The 24,073-nt window shown below is 33.0% G+C and overlaps 1 protein-coding gene across 4 annotated transcripts in view; it reads right to left on the bottom strand.

Annotated features, from left to right (window-relative positions):
• The window catches only part of Ankib1 (ankyrin repeat and IBR domain containing 1), a 123,573-nt gene that overhangs the window by 15,944 nt on the left and 83,556 nt on the right, over positions 1 to 24,073 (bottom strand). For all 4 annotated transcript variants that reach the window (XM_026413053.2, XM_026413054.2, XM_026413055.2 and 1 more), the window contains exons 9-12: positions 22,693 to 22,859; positions 13,143 to 13,231; positions 7,214 to 7,344; positions 1,144 to 1,278 (exon numbers count right to left, since the gene is read on the bottom strand). In XM_026413053.2, the coding sequence (XP_026268838.1) occupies positions 1,144 to 1,278; positions 7,214 to 7,344; positions 13,143 to 13,231; positions 22,693 to 22,859 (522 nt within the window). The remainder of the gene's footprint in view (positions 1 to 1,143; positions 1,279 to 7,213; positions 7,345 to 13,142; positions 13,232 to 22,692; positions 22,860 to 24,073) is intronic.

Below are 24,073 nucleotides of genomic sequence, written 5' to 3'. Positions count from 1 at the left end.
AATAATAATCAATACATTTTAAAGGCTCTCAAAACAAAGTCTAAATTGGTATTTTCTACAACAACCCATTAGACATCTTCACATCTTCAATGTCTTTAAAAAAATTTTTTTTAGTTGTAGAAGGACACAATACTTTTATTTTGTTTATTTTTATGTGGTGTCAGGGAACAGACCCAGTGCCTCATGCATGCTAGGCAAGTGCTCTACCACTGAGCCACAACCCCAAGCCCTTCAATGTCTTATCATATGGTTTATTGTCAGAGACTAATTTGTGTCCCACTGAAATTCTTATGTTGAAGTCCTAACCCCAAAGTGTTTCTGGAGACAGTGCATGTTGAGGAGGTAATAAAAGTTAAATAAGGTCATTAGTGTAGTGATCTAATGTGATAGGGCTGGTGTCCTAATCAGAAGAGGAAGGGACACCAGAGTGCTCTCATTATCTTTCCTAGACAACATGAGAACACAGGTGAGAAGGTGGCTGGCTGTGTGCAAACCAAGATGAGAATCTCCTCACCAAGAACCAGTCGGCTAGAACCTTGATCTTGGACTTCATAGCCTCTGGAATTGTGAGAAATAAATTTCTATTGTTTAAGCTACCCCATCTTTGGCAGCTGAGCAGACTAACACACTGTATGCCATAATGTAATACTGTATTGTTGATATTTTACGAAAATTATTTTTAAGTCTTTACATTGGCAGGTTGAGACTAGGCTTTTCATACTCACCAAAATCAAAAGGGAAAGCTTAAAAGGAGAAAAAACTGTCAAGTTTATAGATTACTTTGTTTTAACTAAAGCCTCCTCCAAAGTGTATTCAATTTTAGTGCCTCATTAAGATGAAGACAGGAGCTGGGTAAGGGGGCAGACACCTGTAATTCCAGGGGCTCTGGAGGCTAAGGCAGAAGGATTGCAAATCTGAGGCCAGCCTCAGCAATTTAGTAAGGCTCTAAGTAACTTAGAGAGACCCTGTCTCAAAAAATCTAAAGGGCTGGGGGTGTAGCTTAATGGTAAAGCATCTCTGGGTTCAATTCAGGGTAGGAAAAAAAAAAGATGAAGACAGGAAAAAAAGAAATGCAAAATACTTCTCATGGTTTAAGTGGCTTATACAAAAATATAAAGTCTTGGCTTAATCAGTTCTCTTTACCTCCACAGTCATTTCTTTGGATTGCTCCTCCACATGCTGAATGACTTCATAGCGAGTACATCTGTAATAACCTCCAGTGGAAGAGCTATGTTTTTTCCATTCTTCTAGGCAAATCCAGCAAAAGTCATATTTGCACTTCAAAAGAAAACATACATGCATAACATTTCCCTGTTAGTATACAAAAACTGTTCTGCTTTTTAGTCAATCAATTTGTAATGACTAAACAATTCTGCTTATGTGACCAGAAACAAAACATCTCAAAGATATGCTCTCTTTCTCATATTTCCTTTTGCTATCTTATCTGTATTATGGAAAGATGTGAGGGTAGTTTAGAACTGTTACTTCTAGGTATAACTCAAAAATAAAATCACAATATTTTATGAAGTAATCAAAAAGAAACAATAAAAATATCAGTAGGATATTTGTTTCAAATACTAAAACAAATAGTGATAAATGTTTCATTTTTTTCAAGTGTGTGGTAATCTGACACTGGTCTCTGAAGTTCTATGTTCCATATGAAAAACTTCTGGCAACTTGATAGACAAATTGGTTTTGAAACTGCAATGTTTATAAGGTCTCCAAGTACAGGAGCTGACAGAAAGCTGTTTCCCATTTTAAAGAAAATTTCATTTACTTAATATGCCATAATTAGAAGAAAATGCCAAAAATATGAACATGGATTCTGAATAAGAAACATTTTCCCACTCTAAGTCTATGTTGTTTTCTGGTCACTTTTTTTTTTTAAAGAAACATTTAAATCTTTGAGCTACTAGAAACTTATCTGGGTATACAGTATGAAACTAACTTTATTCCCACCCCCAATAGCTGTCCTACTATCCTATTACCAATTACTGAATAATTCATGTGTATCTACTGGTTAAGAATGCCACCTTTACCATATGCTAAATTCCCATGTATGTGTATCTATTTTCTGGGCTTGCTTTATGTTGTGTTTCATGATCTGTTTATTCACATGCCAGCACCATATTGTTTTAATTATTGAGGATTTGTAATATGGCTTATCAAGGTTAGTACCACTTTACTGTTCTTTTTCAGTTTTCCTAGTTATTCTTGCTTTGATTTCCCTTATGCACTTGTTTGTTTCTATCTTTCTTCGGTGCTGGGGATTGAACCCAGAGTCTCACATACTAGGCAAGTGCTCTACCACTGAGTTGCACAGCCTCCAACAAAAACTTTTTTGAATTAAGTTTATCTAGATGCAGAAACAAAACTTGTGGTATTTTTGTTGAGTCTTTCTATTTAAGAAATTGGTTGTCTTTTTATTTGTTCATCATCCTTTGGACCCTAGAGGATTTTAAAATTTTTTTCTATAAAAGTCATGCATATTTTAAAAATTTATTTCTAGATAAATAATGCTTGTACATATGAATATTATTACTTTCTGTATATTAGTTTTGTACTCTGCTACTTAATTGAATTTTTATTTGTAGAAGTTTTTCAGTGATTTTTTATGGATTTCTAGGCATACAATCATGCCATCTGCAATATTACCTAATATTTAATCTAACTTTTACAACTCTTAATTTTTTAAGAGAATGACTTTAAAAAATTTTTTTTTAAATTTATTTTTTAGGTGTAGATGGACACAACACAATGCCTTTATTTTTATGTGGTGCTGAGGATCGAACCCAGGGCCTGACTGTGCTAGGTAAGCGCTCTGCCGCTGAGCCACAATCCCAGCCCAACAGAACGATTTTTTAAAATATTTTTTAAGTTGTAGGTGGACACAATGCCTTTATTATTATTTATTTATTTTTATGTGGTGCTGAGGACTGAACCCAGTGCCTCACCCACGCTAGGCAAGCACTGAGCCACAATCCCAGCCCCTCTTAATTTCTTTATGTTGTCTAATTATGTTGATCAGTATTACCAGTTCAGTGTTAATGATAATACAATAATGCAGAGCATTCTTACTTTATTTTTGTGTTTAGGGAGCTGCCACTAATTTCCCCACTAAATATATTAGCTTTCATGGAGACAATTTATTTTTATCACACTTAAAAAGAAAGAGTCCATTCTTTATTGATTTGAGTGTTTATAAAAATTGTTAGGGGTTGGGGTTGTAGCTCAGTGGTAGAGTTCTTGTCTAGCATGCTTGAGTCACTGGGTTTGATCCTCAGCACAACATGAAAGTAAATAAATAAAGTAAAGATATTGTGCCCATCTACAACTAAAAATATTAAAAAAGAAAAAATTTAAAACTTTTGTCAAAAGCCATTCAGCATCTATAGAAAATATATGACTTTCCTCTTTGGATCTACCAATAAAATGAGGTACAGTAATAATTTTCCTCATATGGAACCAGTTTTCTTAAATTTATTTTTTAGCTGTAGTTGGACATAATACCTTTATTTTATTTATTTATATGTAGTGCTGAGGATCAAACCCAGGGCCTCACATGTGCTAGGTTGTGAGCCACAACCTCAGCCCTGGAACCATTCTTGTATTCCTAGAATAAACCCTGACTCATCAATTACTCTCTTTATGTGTTCTGATATTGTCTACAAATATCTTTGTGTGCTTTTTGTCTCCTCTAATATCTTATCAGGACTTCTGTATTGTTATTTATAAGTAAGATTAAAGTTTTATTTTTATGATCTTGTCAAGTGGTATTAAGGTTCTACTCAATAAAAATAACTTTATGTTTTCTTTAAAAATAAATAAAAAAAAATCCCAGGAACAGTTTAAATGACATTGGTATTACCTGTTCCTTATAGGTTTGATAAAATTCTCCTGTGAAACTGTCAGGACTCATTGAAGGGACTAAAAGGAAGGAAATGATCCTTAATGGGGTTTGTGGTGGGGCTTATCTTTGTAAAACTTTCTCTTTATGGGAATGAAGACAATTGATATTTTCTCTCTTCTAGAGTCACTTAGTAATTACTTTTTTCTGAGAAAATAATCCATTCATATCCAGCCTGAAATATATTTGCAAGGGTTCAGCTAAATTATTCCTTATTATTCCAGTTTGTTTCTCTGATTATTTTATTTTTGTGTGTTTCTCTGACTGTTTCCCTGTTTCTTATTTGGTATATTTGAACTCTCTCAACTCCATTATTTATTATGTTAGCTTACTGGTTTTTCTATATTTTTTCTTCAGAAAATAATTTGATTCTTTGTTGTTGCATTGTTTTTCAAAGCTCACTAATTTCTGCAATTCTTTTTTAAAAGTTAATTTATTTTAATTAGGTATGACAGCAGAATGCATTTTGATTTATTGTACACAATTGCAGCATACCTTTACATTTGTATAGTTGTACACAGTGTAGTGTCACACCATATATACAGTCATACAAGTATCTAGATACCCTAGGTAATGATGTCCATCTCTTTCCACTGTCTTTCTGCCCCCCATGCACTAAACCTTGTGGTGTTAAAATTTCTTTTTCTAAATTTCTGAATCACATTCTCAATTCTTTATTTTGTATTATTTTAGGTGAATAAGGCTGCACATATTTTTTCATTGGTTCTTTTTAGTTATCTGTAACATTAGGATTCATTTTCACATTATAAAAGCATGGAATATAGTTTGCTCTAATGCAGTCCCCAGTACTTCCCTTCCCATCCAATGTCTTATGGGTATACTTGATGGTCAGATTCACTGCAACATATTCACTTATGTACACAGGAAAGTTAGATCAGATTCATTGCAATGTTCCTCTCTTATCCCGTCCCTCCTCTCTCCCCTTTTGTCTACTCCATTGATCTCTCTTCTATTTAGATGGAACACACACCCTCCTTATTTTGGACTGACCTCTGCATATCAGAAAATACTTGACTTTTGACTTTTTGGGTGTGACTTATTTCACTTAGCATAATTCTACCTATTTACCAGCAAATGGCTGAACATATTTTTGAGTATTGCTTTAGCTGCAGCCCTTAGATTCTGATAAGTCATTTTCATTATTTTTTTTTCTAGAGATCTTTAAAAAATAGTTTTAGTAGTAGATGAACACAATGTCTTTATTTATTTATTTATTTTAATGTGGTCCTGAAGATCAAATCCAGTGCCTCACATGTGCTAGGCAAGAGCTCTACCATTAAGCCACGACCACAGTCCCTAGAAAATTCTTTAATTTACATTTTGTTCATTTATGTTGTCTGAAAGATTAAAAATTTCCACGTGAAAAGGCCTTTTATATAACTTTATTTTTAATTTCAATTTTATTCCCTTATGATCAGAGATTATTATTTGTATTATTTTCTACCTTTGGAAAGTTAATGAAGTTTTGATGATTAGTGATCAATTTTTTGTGTACAATGCTTCATGGTGCTTGAAAAGATGGCAGAGTTCACATTTTCAGGATATAGAATTTGATATATATCATAAACATATACACTTCAGTTAATTATGGTATTGGTGCCCTCTATTCCCTAAATTCTTTGTCTGCCTAATATGAAATGGACAGAGAACTGAATTAAAGCCGTTTACAACATAATAAACTATAAACTTATTTCAAGGCTCTGATAAAATGTCTTAGTATCCCTCTCCCTGCTTACTGGGGACTGAATTCAAGCAGGAAGAGGAATATAGAACGTTAATAATTTTTACTTTTTAGTCATGGCATAAAATTTTGCACAGAATGAGATAAAGAAAATTAGTACAAGTAATTTAAAATATTTAAGAATAAAAAGTTAAATAGCTACCAAAAATTAGCTAAGGGGACACTTATAGAATAGTGTTTTAAAAATAAATAAACATATTTTTAGAGGATTAAATTTGTCATTCTTTTAAAATGTTTAACATATTTGATTCCAGAAAGAAAAATTGCTGACTGAATCATAATCAATGCTGAGGCATTAATAAAGCTATACTGTGATTTAGTCTTTGTGGTGCAGAATGGATTCAATTACACATGAAATGTTGTTTCACCTACAAATTTAAAAAATATTTCTGAAGTATTCAATTTTGCTGTAAGATTATTACTCTCTAAATATGTCTTACATGTCATAATAAGAATGCTATTTTTCTACTTTGAATGCAAACATTTCAGACAGCATTATTAGATATTCCTTTACTCATACAGGTATGTGCTATGAAGGAAATAAAGGTAAAGTAGAATTCTATCTCAGCCAACTATGAATTTTAGAGTCAATCTGTATTTCCTTACATGTATAATCTATATAAGATTTTCCAAGAAAAAAATGAATATGAATATTGGAAATAATACCATAATTAGATGAAATGATTTTAGTTCAATCCTTAGCCATATTAATAAGCACTTTTAAATATTTTGCCCAGATCATTGCACTAGATTTTTCTGTCTCTTGGGGAATCATTATTATTCCCTCACTAAATTGATTCATTTATGTTAATTTTAATTGATTGATTTATAGTGGTGTTGGGAATTGAATCAGAGATACTCTATTATTGAGCTACATCCCCAGCCCTTTTTATTTTGAGATAGGGTCTCACTGAGTTGCTGAGGCTGGTCTCAAACTTGTGTTCCTCTTGTCTCAGCCTCCCAAGTCACTGGGATTACTGGTGTAGGCCACTGTGCCTAGCTATATATGTGAATCTTATAACACAGTTTTGTAATAACATTTCTAACTGCCATTCTTTTGCAAGTTATAACTACAATGATCATTAAATTTCAGGTTAAAAATCAAGTAATTCTTAGAAGATACTGAAATATTTTATAGAAATCTTAACTATTTGAGTTTCTCTAAATGAGAAAAAATTACTATAGTTTAAATAATCATTTTAAAACATTGATGACATGATAAAACATTAGAATATCATTACAATTTTATAACAGAGATGTTCAAAATATAAGCAGGGATTAATTCCAGAATATTTGAAACATATAGTAATTTGTTTTTGTGCAACGAAATCAGGAGGGTATATTCTATTTAGACTTCAGTACTCTAAAACTAATTATTTATGATTTTTCAGCTAAGTGGATCGTGTTGGCATTTTAATTTTCAATACAATAATTACTTATTTAGTTGATGGTTTCATTAGCAAAGCAACATTTCTGCTTTGGGTTGACAATCAACTTATATTAAGATTCCAACTGCAAAGCATATAAAACACCCCAATTCTTACCTTAGCACACTGCATGTGATTGCAGCCTTCATTCTTCTGTATCGGAGACTTACAATTAGCACAAGGTTTGGAGTTAGTTAACAACCAGAGACAATTGGCAGCATCCTCATAAGCTTCACTAACTCCCACAACTTTGGGATATTAAGCACAAACACAAAAAGAAATGATTTTGTGTACAACTTCACAGAGGAAAAAACCCACACTTTACTTCCAGGTTAACTCTCCATTTTAATCGTATATTTATTTTCCTATTAGGACTTATGGCAACATTTTTTAAGTTGCTTCATTTTGATTGGCATAATTATAAAGATAAAAAGCTTTATCCCAAAAGTCCTATTTATCAAATCTAGTTTGAAGTTTTTTTTTTTTTCTTTTCTTTTTCCCTTATAAACTTGTATCCAAACAAACTGGAAAGAAAAGAACCAAAGAATGATTGCTGTAGACAATAATTATTTAAATCCAGTTGCAAACATAATTATCAGAAATTCTTCATTATAGTGAAAAGTATTAAATATCAATTTTTTTGTTATCCATAATTATTTTGGAGAAACTTAAAATGAATCCAATGTGACATGTCTAAAAGTAAACTTAACCATTTTTCCCAAACATGTTCTTTTTTCTAGCTTTTGTATAGATAAATAATGCCTGCCCAGAGTCAATCCGGGAGGAATATAATCTTCAATATTTTCCTCTTCCTCTTCCTCCGGGCATCCTAATGATTCTACTTCTTTCTCCTTCATATCTGTTTCCTCTCCACTCCCACTTTTTACTGCTTTAGCTAGAATCTTACATACCCCTTGCCTAGACAATGGAAGTATAGAAAACCAACCTATATCCCCAGTTCCCTCTCTGTCCCACTCCTAACTAAATTGCCTATATAATGATCTTTTTAAAATAAAATCTGCTTAAAATTTCTCAATTGTTCCTCACTGACTACAAGATAAATTCAAATTGCTTTAGCAAAAAATACAAAATTTTTTTTATCATCTGGTCATCTACTTGGCCACCATTGCTCACTCAACATCCCCACACCGTTTCAACACTAGAGTTCTTAAACTCCATTTATGATATTATAATTTGAGATCTGTAAACTTCAGGAATGACATGATTTTTAAAGATTTTAAACTTATAAGCCCCCCACCCACCAGAGACAAACAATTTATATTTTTTTCCAAGTAAGAATGCCAATAATCTAGCAGGTTTTGTTTTCTTTTCTAGCTCTTAAGTACACTGAGAAGTCCTTCCTTTCCATTAGTGACAAAGACGTCAGAAAATCATGTTAGAATCATGGAGGACTGCCCGCCTAATCAAGGCTTTAATTATATGCAGACACTTTGAAAAGGGTGGTGGGCTAAGTGTTTAGCTCTATTATAAATCAGGGGAGAAATCAGACCCTTTGAGTTTTGAAGTTTAAAAGGAAAATTTACCTCTCCCTACCCCCTCCACAGATATAAGTCCCTGGAAAGGGAAAGTGGACAAAAGTTTGGGCTGATTGTGATCTAGGAAGTGGCTTTGTATATGAATTGGAGGGACTGAGCACTATAAGCAGTCCTTAGATGGGACCTAGCAGTAGAGGAGTGGGGCTTTCTTGCAATAGCAACACAATAGCACCTACTGTTGGACTGATTTTTAATTCCACATAGCAAAGAGAAACAACAGCAGCAGTGTAGTGACAAGACTTCACTCCGGTTCTAAATTCACTTGGTAGAAGATGGGTCAACAAGGGTGCTGGCAGATAGAATTCTCAGAATAATTTGGTGGGGACAGGAGTTTCAGAAAAAACTTAGTATACTTATGGTTAATATGGTCAAGCTGATGGTAATGCTGTTTACAAAAGGCATTTCTAAAAAACCTATGAACTAAGTAAATGCTGCATTTAAAACTTTTTTTTTTTGTTTAAAAATAGTGGTGTTTCTCTCTTCAGAATCAATGTTATTTTAGCTCAGAGGCTCTAACATATTCTTATGACCCTATTGTCCATTGTTACAGTAAATAAAGCACAAAGCCATTAAAACAAAGAGGCTGTGTGGCCTGCAACATAACATTTTTTTTCTCTTACCCTTGGAGAGAACCCTATCTCCCAACTGTATTCTAATGGATTACATGATGTAAATCACATTAAGGAAACAACTATTACTGTAACAAAAAATTACGTTGGAAAAAATGCCTTCACTTTTTCACCAATTCTTTGAACATGCTTATTTCAGACATTGTTTCTTTGTATATATACTATTCTTAATACCTTTAATACCTTATCTATCTCCAAGCTCTGTGGTAAATCTTCATTGCTCCTACTGACTTTCAAACTCTTCCCCTCACTTCAGTTGCATGTTCATTATAATACATCAACTAGATGTATTAGGTTTCTTGGTAAGAAACACTAACTTTATTTAATAAAGTGCTAGAGTATAAGAGAATCTTAAGATTCATTAGTAGAATCAAAATGTATGCAAGTGAAAACAGTTGCTTTTATAGATCATATTTTTAAATAGACAATTTGAATTAAATTCCACAACCATTTACTGAATATGTACTATGAAAAAATTGTAAATTATACAAATTAACATCATTTCACAGAAAATACAATCATTACTTCTTCTTGCTTTGATTAAACAAAATAGGGTCAATTTCAGTGCTCAAAAAACTATTTGAATTTTCATATGGAATTCAAGTGGATTTTACATATTTTCTTAATATCTCTTCTCATTAATGAAGATTTTGGTGCTTTTTAGTTTCATCATTCAGGGACTTTGGAAAACTGGGAACAAGAGAGGAAATTGTCCCAAGAATCTACAAATTTAGTTAAAAACGCCTATGTGAACTGGGTGTAGTAGGATGTACCTATAATCTCAGCTATTCAGGAGGTTGAACAGAAGGATCATGAGTTCAAGATCAGCCTGGGTCAACACAGTGAGACCCCCCCATTCAGAGAAAAAAATAAAAGCTTCTGTCATTTATTTTTGTATAATATGCAAAGAAAAAATGCTTATGATTCAAAGTAGTATGTAACTTAAAATAGCATTCAGCCATACTTTTCTTTTTTGGAATATCATTTTTTATGTATTTAATGATGATGTTCTACTTTAGTATTACAGTTGGCCTATTATTATTTGCTTTATGTTTCATGATAAATTTCATAAGCTTAAGTGGTCATTAATAGTAAACTAGTAGGCCACCATCTTTCAGTGTGGAGAACACACATCAATATAGAGAAAATACCTACTATTTTTTTGGCAATTTGGCAACTTTTAACTTTTTTTTCACTGTCATAGCTTTGGTTTTCTCTGGTAGAACATTTCTCAGGTGTCCTCAGACTCTTGTCTCTTATCCTATTTTCTAATGTTTCTTCATCTTTCTGAATCAAAATCCCATTTGGGCTCTTCAAGAATGACCTTTAGTTTTTTTTTTTTTTTTTTTTTTTGTGTGTGTGGTACCAGGGATTAAAGCCAGGGGCACTTAACCACTGAACCACATCCCCAGCCTTTTTATATTTTATTAAGAGACTGGGTCTTGCTAAGTTGCTCAGACCTAGTTAAGTTGCTGAGGTTGGCTTTGAATTCATGATCCTCCTGCCTCAGTCTCCCAAGCCACCGAGATTACAGGTGTGCGCCACAGCACCTGGCTATCTTCATTTTTAAATTTGTGGTATCCCTATCTCTGGTCAACATTGGTAATCATATATAAATAGTATGTATACCATTTTCTAGTTCTCCTATTTCTTTTCTTATAACCAAGATCATTATCATGTGCAAGATTATTCTTCACAATCCCACCAATATCTATTCTCTCCTTCCTTTGCAAAAACTTATCTATGTTGAGTGATCCAATTTTAAAACGATAAAGGGTAACTAAAAACAATTAACAATCAAAATACTTGCTTTATATCTTAGATACTTTTGGACATTTTCTACTCAAGAATTAAATAGTATGCTACACTACTTCTTGTGCATTATATCTTCTAGGCAACTAAAAAGCATACTTGATTACAACTAAATACAATTACATCTTCTTCATTCTCCTGCATATACCCCTTGCCTCATCTGAATTGCCCCTGTCTTGTTTAAGCCCTCATAGGCTCTCTCTCACCTGGTCATTCTGAAATTGTCTCAGATAAGGTGTTCTTGCCTGGTGTTTTAATACTTTCTGATTTACCATCCCTACTTCTGCTTGAGTGTCTTTCTAAGCAAGAATCTTCATTCATCACTCTCCTACTAAAAACTCCTTTTCATTGTCTCAAGTCAGACTTCCTTGCATTGTGTACAACACCCTATCTGCACCCAATGTCTGATTTGGACCCCTGCCTGGGTAGTTTCATTTGTTACTACGCCTTACTGCACCACTGCACTGGTGTATTGAATTTGTAGTCCTTGAATAGGCCATGTTGTTTCACATGTAAAACTTCATCCTATGTTTGAAATGCCCTTCCTATTATGGCTCATGTGAAGAACATCTATCATTTTCAAGATGCATCTTAAGAAGCATCGGTTCTTTTATAATTATGTGTTTCCTTTACCTTCTTTACCTTAGGAACAATTTTCTCAACATTTACAACAATATCCTCTCTAAAATAAGAATTTCAAGAGCATATAAGTTATCTTATTTTTGTCTTCTAACATACAACATCACTCAAAAATGTTAAATAAAAAATGAATATACCATTTGAAGTCAACAAATCATTCCTAATTTTTGTTCATATTCTATTTCTACTTTTAGAAGATTCTAGGTTATTCTTCCTACCCTCAACTTGAATTAGTTGTTCTTATTTCTGTACTCTCATTGTTACTCTACTGTATCAGTTATCATATAATACTGACTGCTTATCCTTTAATCTCTGCATTCCCTGAAGGCTGGCATCATTTTCCTTTTGTTTTTGTTTATGGTACTAGGGATTGAACTCAGGGGTGCTTTACGACTGAGCTAAATTCCCAGCCCTTTTAAATTATTTTTTAAAATTTTGAGACAGGGTCTCACTAAGTTGCTGAGGCTGGCCTTGAACTTGTGATCCTTCTGCCCTAGTCTTCCAAACTGCTGGGATTATAGGCGTGAGCCACCATGCTGGTTGGCATCATCTTTATTATGTGCTTTGAACATAAGTATAGATTCAGTGACTAAATTCTTGATCCTGATTTGCAACACATCAGAGTAACTCCACTACTTAAAAATAAAAACAAAAACTTTAAAAAGACCCAAACTAAATTAATTTACATTTATATTAATTTGAAAGAAAATATTGTCAGAAACACTTTAGGAGTAGGGAAAATAATGCAAAGTAGATATATTTATTTGTTAATGTGGGAATTGATACTGGGAAGGATTTAAAAAGGCGTCCCCTTAGAGTTCAATCCATTTCATCATTAGGCACATACTGTGTCACTCAGTACAACCTAGATATTAGTTTCCTCTGTAAAACACGACTACTAACATCACCTCACAGCATTTCTTTGATCACTCTCCCTTTAAGAGATAATCTATTTATAGAAGTCTCAGTGACAACTGTTATAGATGTGGTATTTAATTAAGTAAATACATAGAACCACAGAACAGCAAGAAATTCACTTGTTCTTCACTGGAAGTTGCTTCTCACTATGGATCATATACTATTTCCCAAAAAGTACAGAAAAGTTGGTTGGCTCATTCTAGGATAAAATAAAGAAGGGCTATATGGGGAAGATTAATTGTGACCCCCCCCAAATGTCCTATTTATCTTAGGCTATAAAGTCTTATTAGAAACACGGGACCTGTCTAATGATTCCTCCTTGCAAAAAGTTTGATCTCCAAAAGGGTATTATTAATCAGGGGGCAATGTTAAACATGGGAGCTCTATCAGTAACAAATTTGAAAACCTCTTAAATGAGATTATAAGAAATATGACATCATATTTTGAATGGTATTGGAAATACATAGAACAGCTATCTAAGATTCTTCTTACGTTCTTCAGGTTTCATTTCAGTTATTTTTTGTAGCCAGTTTTTCCATGTTTGGCAGTCACAAGGCTCATGTGCTTCACCAAGGCACTCCCTAAGGAAAAAAACAGAAAAGACTATTTAAAAATATTCATTGGTGAAGCTGGATGCAGTGTCACATGCCTATAATCCCAGTGGCCTGGGAGGCAGAGGCAGGAGGATTACAAGTTTAAAGCCAACCTCTGCAACTCAAGACTCTGTGCCAAAATTAAAAATAAAAAAAGGTGGGGGGTGGCTGGGGATAAGCTCAGTGGTAAGGTATCCCTGGGTTCAATCCCCAGTACAAAAAAAAAAAAAAAGGAGTGAAAAAGTATAGGTGAGATATTCTTGTTCAATTTTAAAATTAAAAAACTAAGGCAGAGCAACTAATAAGACATGAAATATTTTTATAGAAAACTTGAAAATCCAAAGCTTGATACTATCATATCAGCTTTTTAAGAAAATAAGTACATTCAATTTATTTTGAAGTTCAAATACATTACCTAATATTTATAACTTAGTTCATTTTTATTTATTTTTTATTGCTTTTTTTTTTAGTTATACATGACAGTAGAATCCATTTTAACATAATTATACAAACATGGAATATATCTCCTTCTAATTCAGACCGCAGTGCCACTCTATAATTTTGCATGCCTTCAGAGGTGTAAAACATTTTTGTCAGGGGCTGGGGCTGTGGCTCAGTGGTAGCGCACTTGCTTGGCATGTGTGAGGCACTGGGTTCAATTCTCAGCACCACATTAAATAAATAAATAAATAAATATGTTCAGTCCATCTACAACTAAAAAATATATATATAAAAAGAAGACCCTTTAAATAATTTTTATCAATTAGGTTTCATTCTTATTAATATTTTAAATGCTCCTTACTCAAGGTGTGTTCGTTCCTCTGGTTAGCAGCATTACTATTACTTAGGTTTTGTTAGCAAGCAGAAGGCAGGCCCCAAAGACCCAGAGATTAGAATCTGCATTTAATCAAAATTACCACAATTCTTCATTTTAAAGTTTGAGAAGCACTGTTTTAAATCACATTCTTACAGTTATTTTTTAACTTCAAATTCCCAGATAATTGATAGGACAATCTAAGATATTTTTATAGGAATTTGGCAAATTTTGGTGTAAGTAATTAAAACCATTAATTTATCATTGGCAATTCAATTTCACATTTTTTTTTATGGCTATGTAAGAAGTCAAACAGTAAAAAGAGTTTAAAGTATTTATGAATTGCTCATTTTGATTCAATATGATGCTGTACTGTATAATATGAAGATCATATTAAGAAGCAAAAGTCAAATTACAGTTAATAACAATATTATTTTGGAGAGAGAAAAACTCAATTGGGAGATGATATCATAATCATCATCACTGTTATCTTAAAGATCTTATTTGCAAAGGTTGTTTGCTAAGAAGACATACCAACTAAGAGGTGACATTTCACTGTATTACAAATGTACCAATTCTACTTCATACTCTTTAGGATTTTTAAAAAATATTTTTTAGTTGTAGATGGACACAGTATCTTTATATATTTATTTTTATGTGGTGCTGAGAATGGAACCCAGTACCTCATATATACAAGGCAAGTGATCTATCACTGAGTCACAGCCCCAGCCCCCTCTTCAGGACTTCTTTTTATAAACATTTGTTTTAGTTGTCAATGGATCTTTAATTATTCATTTATATGTGGTGCTGATAATTGAATCCAGTGCCTTACACATGCTAGGTAAGTGCTCTACCATTGAGCCACAACCCCAGGCCCTAAGATGTTCTTGTTATACCCTAGAAATGAAGATTTTCAAAAATTAAAACCCTGTGTACTACTGGTAAAATAAAAGTGCTGATGTAACTAGTTGCTATGAAAAAGTTTGGTGAATCCTTATAAAACTAAGTATAAAATTACCATATGAGTCAATAATTCCATCCACAGGTATATATCGAAAAAGAACTGAAAACAAAGACTCAGACTTGAACACTCCAATGTTCACAGCAGCAATATAAAAGCCACACTGTGGAAACAACCAAAGTGTGTCTGTATACTGAGGGATAAACTATGGTGTATAAACACACAATGGTAAAGGAATAGTATGGGGGGAGATTGTAGAGCTGCCTATCTAGCATGCTTGAAGCCCGGGATTTGATCTCCAGCATCTCCAGATATCCTGACACATGTTAAAAAATGAGCCTTCATTTTATTAAGTGAATTAAACTAGACATAAAAAGATAAAAATTGTAAGGTTCCACTTAAATATTAATTATCTGGAGTAGGCTAATTCACAGATATAGAAAGTAGGATATTGACTATCAGTGGCTGGGGAGGGCAAGATGAGGAAACACTGCTTACTGGTCACAGTCTCTTGGGATCATGAAAAAGTTCTAAAAATGGATGGATGGTTGTTGCATTGTGAATGCAATAATGCCACTCAAGTGCATACTTAAAAATAGTTAATTTTTTTAAATGCATCAATTACCTTGAAAGGGTAATTTAATTTACTTACTTTCTTGACTTATCTCCTAACATGACATTTGGGAAAATTTTCCATATAGAGCTCCTAGTACCTTAGCGGTAACTTAACAGATACCAAAGAATATTAACTTGTTTAAAAATTGAGGTGGATATATTTTATTCATTTAAATGCATATCAAAATCAATTCTTTCCATAAAATGGCTATCTGTAATAAGAGCAAATCTTTATTTGGCACACATACTAACACACATAGGAGTAAGAAATGATAGGAAATAATGCCATAGTTCTAGGAACAGTATTTCCATATGGTGCTTCAGAAGACATATGGGAATGCAGATCTACATTTCTCATGACTCATTAAAAAAGGAAAAAGTCTATTTTGTTCATTATACCTCAATAAAGATGAGAAAAAAAGAAGTCTTGAGATGCAAAGTTCCCTTATACATCTGCAATATCTAAAACAAACAAATGAAGTCAATGAAAATAAATTACTTCCATTAAGTTTAAGACTTTTTTCTACTGGGGATTAAAGAGCATATTTAATTTTTTTCCCCTCCTTGAAGAGTCAATACTGGTATACTGGTTCTGATATCAGAACATTTTCATCAAGGGGGAAAAAGCCCAATGCTACAAATAAATTCTTAAAAAACCTCCAACACTTTATCAAAAGGCCAAAATTGCTTATCAGTGTGCTTGGCTTTCTGAGACTGTTTGTATTAGATAATAACAGAAGATTTTCCTTTCCAGAACCTCACAAGAGGACAGACTGCCTGCTTCTTCAAGTGTTAGCCCAATCAGTAGGATCTCTTGGGAATGTCATACAGTTTCTACTTATTTCCAATGCAATATTAAGAGTGATTATAAAAGGGAGAAGTTTATAAATAAAGAAGACATTATAGGGCTGGAGTTGTGGCTCAGCGGTAGAGTGCTTGCCTAGCATGTGCAAGACCCTGGGTTCGATCCTCAGCACCACATAAAAATAAATAAATAAAATAAAGATATTGTGGCTAATTACAACTAAAAAATAAAGAAATAAAAAAAGAAGACACTACAGCAATGACTGAAAATTAGCAAGATAGACAAGAGTTTTCCATTTAATACAATTAACTATTTTTGAGCACTAAGGCATCTAGGAAAATAAGCTCAGACTTTTCCAAAGTACTAAAATAACTGTACCAGACATAATAGGTGACTGATAATCTAGATTATAAATGTAGTCCAGTAGACACTAGAAAGCTAATTCCTGAAGACAGTTTTTATCAATGACGATGACAAGTATTCTGAAAGACCTGGTACTTGTTATTAAAACTGTATCTCTAAAGTTAAGTAAAATGTGTATAGGGAAGAGAATTTGGCATATAGGAGACTGAATCTTGGCTACAGACATCAACAGAGTAGGTCTCTTCTAGAAAAAAAAGTGTCTTGGTAGAAGATTATAAAGATAAAAGTAGCTGCCTAATCTCAAGTCTTCAACCCCATCCACATATGGCTAGATGGTAATGTAAGACCAACAGATCAGCAAATGGCTTTTTCCTTGAAAATGCATCAGTACACACAACTGTTGGCAGGAAAATACAGTGGCTCCGAGTGCTCTGGAAAAGAAAAGATCTACTAAAAGTTTCAAGCATCATCATTTGATGGAAGAAATTGCTATCAAGAAGTTGGCAATTCCAGTTCAATGTTAGTTTAGAACTTAATAATCAAGACTGTGAATTCAGTTAGAAATCCTCATTTTTAGAATTATCCCTTTAGATAACAACATTTTTTTTAAGTCTACCAGGCAATGTTCTAAACTCATTATACCAACACGTTGAAATTGGTTTATTCCCATTTTAAATGCACAGAGGGGTCCAGTAATCTGCCAAAGTAAATGAAATAAAATTTGAACTAAATGTTTGGCTTTGGAACTCTTCAAGTTGTCTGCATCAGATAAGAAGACATCTATTTTCTTACTGCATCACCAAGTCACACAGCTAAGTAGTGGTAGAGCTGTCTCAAATGCAGGTTCTATGTCCCCTAGAATAATATCAATCTGTGCTCTACTGAAATTTGATAAATTGAACTTTCAAGCAGCATTTATTTAGGTATATTATTTTGTATAGGATGTATATGATATTTAAACAAGGTCTTATGATTGAACTCTTGCCAAATAAAGCAAATACTGCTTTTATTTCTGGGTTGTGAAGAGCTAAGGCATCTTTTGCTAGTTGGCAAGACTGTGATTCTTAAATAGCTAGATGCTGCTAACCTGAAAAAAACATCTTTCTTTTTCACATAACTAGAGCCATTAAACTAAGGGTCTGACACTGATTTTGCCGGAAATGACAAAATGCAACTATTAGGTCCACAAATAAGGATAACTTCATCTATTTTCCCCAGGGCACTCTCAGAGAGTCTCTTTGCCTGAGAAGTCTGTGGAAAGGCAGATAAAGCATGAAACTACTGCTTTACCTCAATTAAGATCCACAATCCTAAGAAGGGAGTGTTACCAAAGTTCTTTTGTGACTTTGGAGAAAATGGGCATTAAATGAACTGACAATTTTAATGCAAAGACCTTCACTTTTGGAGTTTTCCTTGAATATATGACAAATTTGTACACTATACTCTGATTTACAGGAAACTCAAGAGGCTACAAGCTGATACTGCTTTTTCTTAACTGATGCATCACTATGATTCAAACTTTCCTATCAGAGGTTTAAATTTGTTTCTTGGTGATTCTATTTTGAACTATTTTGAAAGATGCATTGCCTTCAAAATAGTTGTTGTTCCAGTACCTAAATGCTCTATTGCTGGGTGACAAATTAAGAGCTCAACCATATTATTATTTATAATATTCTTGCCAGTTAATTTGAGCAAATAACACTAAAATACATTTAACTGTTTATGGGTTTAGAAGATGAATTCCAAGTAAGTTTCAGTTTCCAATGGAGATACTACTGATTAAAATTAAAGACCAGCAATACAGGAGAGAAATAACCTACTCTCTAGGTTAAACTTAAGCTTTTCTCTGGACAGACAAGATTTTAGTGACTAAGAAATACTTCAGACAATGAATCTTTAAGAGGGACTTTGTGTTGGTTTAGAGGGCAGAGAAGTTAAACAGTAGAATATTCTACTTATTATAAAAACAAATGGGGAAAGGTCATTGGCTCAAGTCAAAGTCCTTCCAGGTTTTAAATACCATCTGCAAATAATTTTGTCCAGATTAGAAAAACTCCCCTTATAAAGGCTAGGAGGAGGGTTGGGAAGGTGGCCCAGTGGAATAACACTCACCTAGCATGTGTGGGGCCCTGGGTTTGATCCTCAACATCATATAAAGAAATAAATAAAATAAAGATATTGTGTCTGAATACAACTAAAACAGAAATGTAAAAAAAAAAATGCTAGGAGGAAAAAGCATCCTACGTTTAGTTACAGAGGGCAGAGAACTTGTTGATGAACAAGCTATCCTGTGGTAGGAAGAGAAAATGCCTTCTATTACCTTATCTCCCAACAACACATATATTCAATTATATCCAAGCAGACATCTCTTGGGCATGGCTCAACTGATTCAGTCACATGGCGCTATTAAGAAGAAAAAATTATTATTGCCATTTTGTGGTTTCTGTAATAATCTTTTAAAAAATATTTCCGAGGTTTCTGAGGAAAGCAAAGGAAGCAAAAGCAGAGTCACATGGCTTTATTTTGTGAAGATCTATTGTAGAGATGCCTTTTGCAAAAGATTTGGCTTCTCAGTGAAATAAGAGATAAAGGTGGCAGAAAATGTGACCATTTCTATTTGTAATTTCTGATCATAGTTAAAGCTCTTACACCATATGAAAAAGAGTAAGAGATTAAGAACATAAAAACAAAAATAAACAGCTCATACTAAAAAAATGTATAAACAAGGGGTGTAAATTAATGCCTAGAGAAGTAAAGAAGGCAATACACAAATCCTAGACAATCTATCTCACAATCTTATAGCTTAATGAATATCATAACTGAAAGGCAACAAGAACTTAAATCAGAATTTGTCCTTCACATAACCTATTTTTATCTCATCCAAGTTCCTTCAGGTGCTGTGCCCAGAAAATGATGATTCTATTTGCTAAAATCTCTACTACCCTTATGAATAGGGGGAAAAGCAAATAAAATGGCAAATATGACCTCAGTCCATGTGCTCATTCTCAGATCCTTTTAACTGGGTTGAAATTCAAATCACATTGGCCTGAGATTTTGGTGCACAAGTATCCAGTGTTTGAATAAAACCAACTTCATATTTTTGGGTAAGAGAAAGACTAAGGTGAAAATTTCTCCAAATGTTGGGCAAGATATATAGTTTATAGCATTTTACACACACACACACACACACACACACACACACACACACACACAGTTTTAAAAATCTATTTATTTGGGTAGGTGTACTTGTTTTGAGTTAAACCAAACTTATTACTTGGAGAATACAAAAATAATAAGAAAATAAGAAAGTAAAACCTAAACTATGATGAAAACTAGTAAAAGCTAGACCAAAGAAACCACAGAGTTTAAGGCAATGGTAATCACAGGTTTTCTTTTTTCCTTTAAGACTTTTCTCTGATTTTAGCAAATGCTATCTTCTTATTTATCTTCTAGATATTTTACTAATTTTTTTCCTTTGTAGCATCTTCAACTAACACTATAAAACCCAGCTTTCCTCCAACAAGGATTCCTCATAAAATGAACTCAACCAGAAAACTTATAAAATGATCTGTGATAATTTTTGTCACATTTCCCCATGACTTCCTATCAGTACCATTTTAGAGGCATAGGATGCATATAAATGGTATCTGAAGGCACTGGAGTTTGATTTTCTCAAGAAACCTAATACTGGCTGAGAAGAGAAAGGTCCTTTATTACTTTAGATTCTTACTTTACAGCAAAATAGGTTCATATTCATCTAAATTCCCTTTATTGGCCAACCAAGTTTCTGTGCATTTAATGCCCATCTTATTCTATAGTTTCACTCTTATGTCTCATGGTTAGTGAGGGAGTTAGTAAACCAATTATGAATAATAAAAGTGCAAAACTTTAATGTTGGCAAGGATGTGGGGGAAAAGGCACACTCATACATTGCTAGTGGAGTGCAAATTGGTACAACCAATCTGAAAGCAGTATGGAGATTCCTTAGAAAATTTGGAATGGAACCATCATTTGACCCAGCTATCCCACTCCTGGGTCTGAACCCTAAAGACTTAAAAACAGCATAATACAGTGACGCAGTCACTTCAATGTTTATAGCAACACAATTAACAGTTGCTAAACTGTGGAACCAATCTAGATGCTCCTCAATAGATGAATGGATAAAGAAACTGTGGTACATATACACAATGGAATATTACTCAGCATTAAAAGAGAATAAAATCATGGCATTTGCAGGTAAATGGATGGAATTGGAGAATATGCTAAGTGAAGTAAGCCAATCTCAAAAAACCAAGGGCTGAATGTTTTCTCTAATAAGTAGATGCTAATCCATACTGGGGTGGGGCATGGGATGAGTGGAGGAACTTTGGATGGGGCAAAGGAGAGGGGGAAGGGGCAAAGGGTAGAAAACATCGTGGAATGAGACATACAGCATTACTCTAGGTACATGTCTGACTGCATGAAAGGTGTGACTCCATGTACAACCAGAGAAGTGAAAAATGCTGCTTCATTTGTGTGCAACGAATTAAAGAGCTTTCTACTGTCATGTGTAACTGGTTAGAAATAATTTTGAAAAAGTTTTAAAAAAGTGCAAAACTTTTAAAGACTAAAATGTTTTCTTTTAAATGTTTTGAATAACTACTTAAGGCATATGCGTGTAACCTATTATTCAGCATTTTGTGGCTAATATTTTACTTGCATAGACTGATTTAGCCATGAAAATAGTAAAGATGAAAGTTTTCTTTTCATCAATCACTATATCTAAGCACCTAGTGCAAGGTTCAGCAAAATTTTTCTGTAAAGGGCTAAAGAGTAAATATTTAGGGTTTTGTTGGCCATACAGTTTCTGTTCCAACTACACAATTCTGCTGCCATGGCCCCAAAGCAGACCCATACAACACATAAATATGAAAGTGTGTGTTGGTGTTCCAATAAAACTTCATTTTCAAAGACAGGTATGGATACTAGTTTGCTGACCCTGACCTAGAGGTTGGTACTATATATATAGGCTGGTAGGTCAGTAAATGTTTTTATCTCATGTTGATGAGAAAGGTAAAAAACAGACCTGCCAGGGTAGGAGTAATTATATTTATTAAATTTATATTATTTATAAATCCAAAACAGCTAATTGGATTTACTTTGAATAAGCAGAATGTTGATGGCTGACAAATATAGTCAAATGAGCATACAAAGTTACATATCCTTGTGAAGTTCTTACCAGGTAATGGAAACTAAATAAAACACATGAAATAAAAAGCCTATAGTCATTGGTTCTTAACTAGGACTATGCATTAGAATAACCTGAAAAATTTTTTTTCTTTTTCTGTGGTTTTTGTTGCTGTTGTTGTTTGTTTTTTGGAGCACCACTCAAAAAAAAAAAAAAAAAAAAACTATTAAATCAAAATCTTACTTGTCATGGCAAGGACAAAAATCTGGAAAAGATCCCTTAGCAATTCTGAGCATAACTGGTTAAGAATCACTGCTGAAGATTTATATATTAAGAAGAAAAGTTAAAATGGTAAACATTTTCTAATCTACGGTTAGCATTTTCTAATACAGTTGGAATCAAACATATCTGGGCTCAAACCCTTTTCCACCATTTCCTAGCTATATAACCCTGGGAAACATCTCTGTGGTTGAATTTCCTTATCTGTAAAATGAACATAATATCAGCATTCTATGCAGAGCATCACTGGAAGAATCTCATACTTAAAAAATATTTGGCATAGTGCTTGATATTTATCAACGCATGATAAATATCAACTATTACTATTTACTATATTTTTTTAATTAATAAGAATAATATCAAGTATACTACAATGTAAAGGCTGAGAGAGAACATTTCTTTAAAAACTGTTAGAAAGGCTGATGTCATCTTGTCACGTACTAACCAGCAGAAGAGATGTCCTTTCCCACAATCCACAGCTGGAGCTCTCAGCAGTGGGAAACTGAGTGTATCAGATCCAGATGTATTTGACCCTTGTTTTGTTAGTCTGACTGCTCTTTCACAGCCTGCAGTAGGGCACCACTTAATGGCAGGATTATTTTCAACAAAGGCCTGTTTAAATAGTAATAACAAAAAACATTTTAACTCTAAATTCTAACATAAAGAGTACCTCCACAGTAATTTGAAGTTAAAAAAAAATGAAAATATAAGAAATTATCAGTCTCAAAAACACTTAAAATTAGAAAGCATTAAAAAAAAACTTAAGGAAAAATGACGTTTTTACCTTAATAATAACATGACTTAAAAATTTTGTTTTCATTAATCTAAAAAATAGGTAAATGAAGCTAAAGTAAAAATGCAATTATTTACTCAGAAAATGTGGAATTTAAAAATGTTTTCTCATACAATGTGCTACTTTTCTGATAAAATATAAGTAGAATTTTGCATATAATTACTAGTGTATTAGAACAGTTAATTTTTTAAATGGCATCTTTATAACACATAAAAATCAATTTATGGGGCTAGGGTTGTGGCTCAGTGGTAGAGTGCTTGCCTAGCATGTGTGAGGCACTGGGTTCAATCCCAGGCACCACATAAAAATAAAAACAAATAAAGGTATTTTGTCCATCTATAACTGAATATATATACATATATACATATATATATATATATTAAAAAATCAATTTATGATGATGCTTTTTATTTTATAAAAGCAGGACTTCTCTTTTAAAAGTCCATTAACTGCACAAAGCAATTAAAATTTAACTTTTAAATTCCACAAAAAAAGAGAGTAACCTATATATACTTCTGAATAACTCCTGAATGAAAATAAACACTGGGGGGAAAAAGTTGAAATGTTATAATATTTATATGAAACTATTACTGCAATTAAAAAAAATTGTAAGTTTCCAAGTTAAAAATACTAAATATTTATCTTAAAATAATTTATTGCTATATCTAAATTTCTATTTCTAAATATTTATTTGTAGGAGCATCAGATGTTTTGGAAAATTTAAAGCAGGTACTATCTGCTTTGAACATCATTTTAGCCAATTAGTTATAAAAGTATAATATGCAAATTAGTAAATACCTCTGAGCTATAACAAATTTTTTGGTAAACTATTATGCCAGGCTTTCATTTTTACTTTTATTTTATAAAATAATGCTTTGGCTTAAAACTTTAATGCCACCAATTCCTTTATGTAACATTTCTGAGAAACGTACATTAGAGGCCATTATTCTATATTTTCAAAAATAAAATGAAAACAAATATCATGTTATATAGGTTTAATAAAATTGAAATTATGGAAATAAGACAATAATTG

The sequence above is a fragment of the Urocitellus parryii genome, chromosome 3, assembly GCF_045843805.1.
Source record: "Urocitellus parryii isolate mUroPar1 chromosome 3, mUroPar1.hap1, whole genome shotgun sequence".
In the NCBI taxonomy this organism is placed as follows: Eukaryota; Metazoa; Chordata; class Mammalia; order Rodentia; family Sciuridae; genus Urocitellus; species Urocitellus parryii.
The sequence above is the reverse complement of the archived record's forward strand: the minus strand, read 5'-3'. Positions and strand labels throughout refer to the sequence as shown.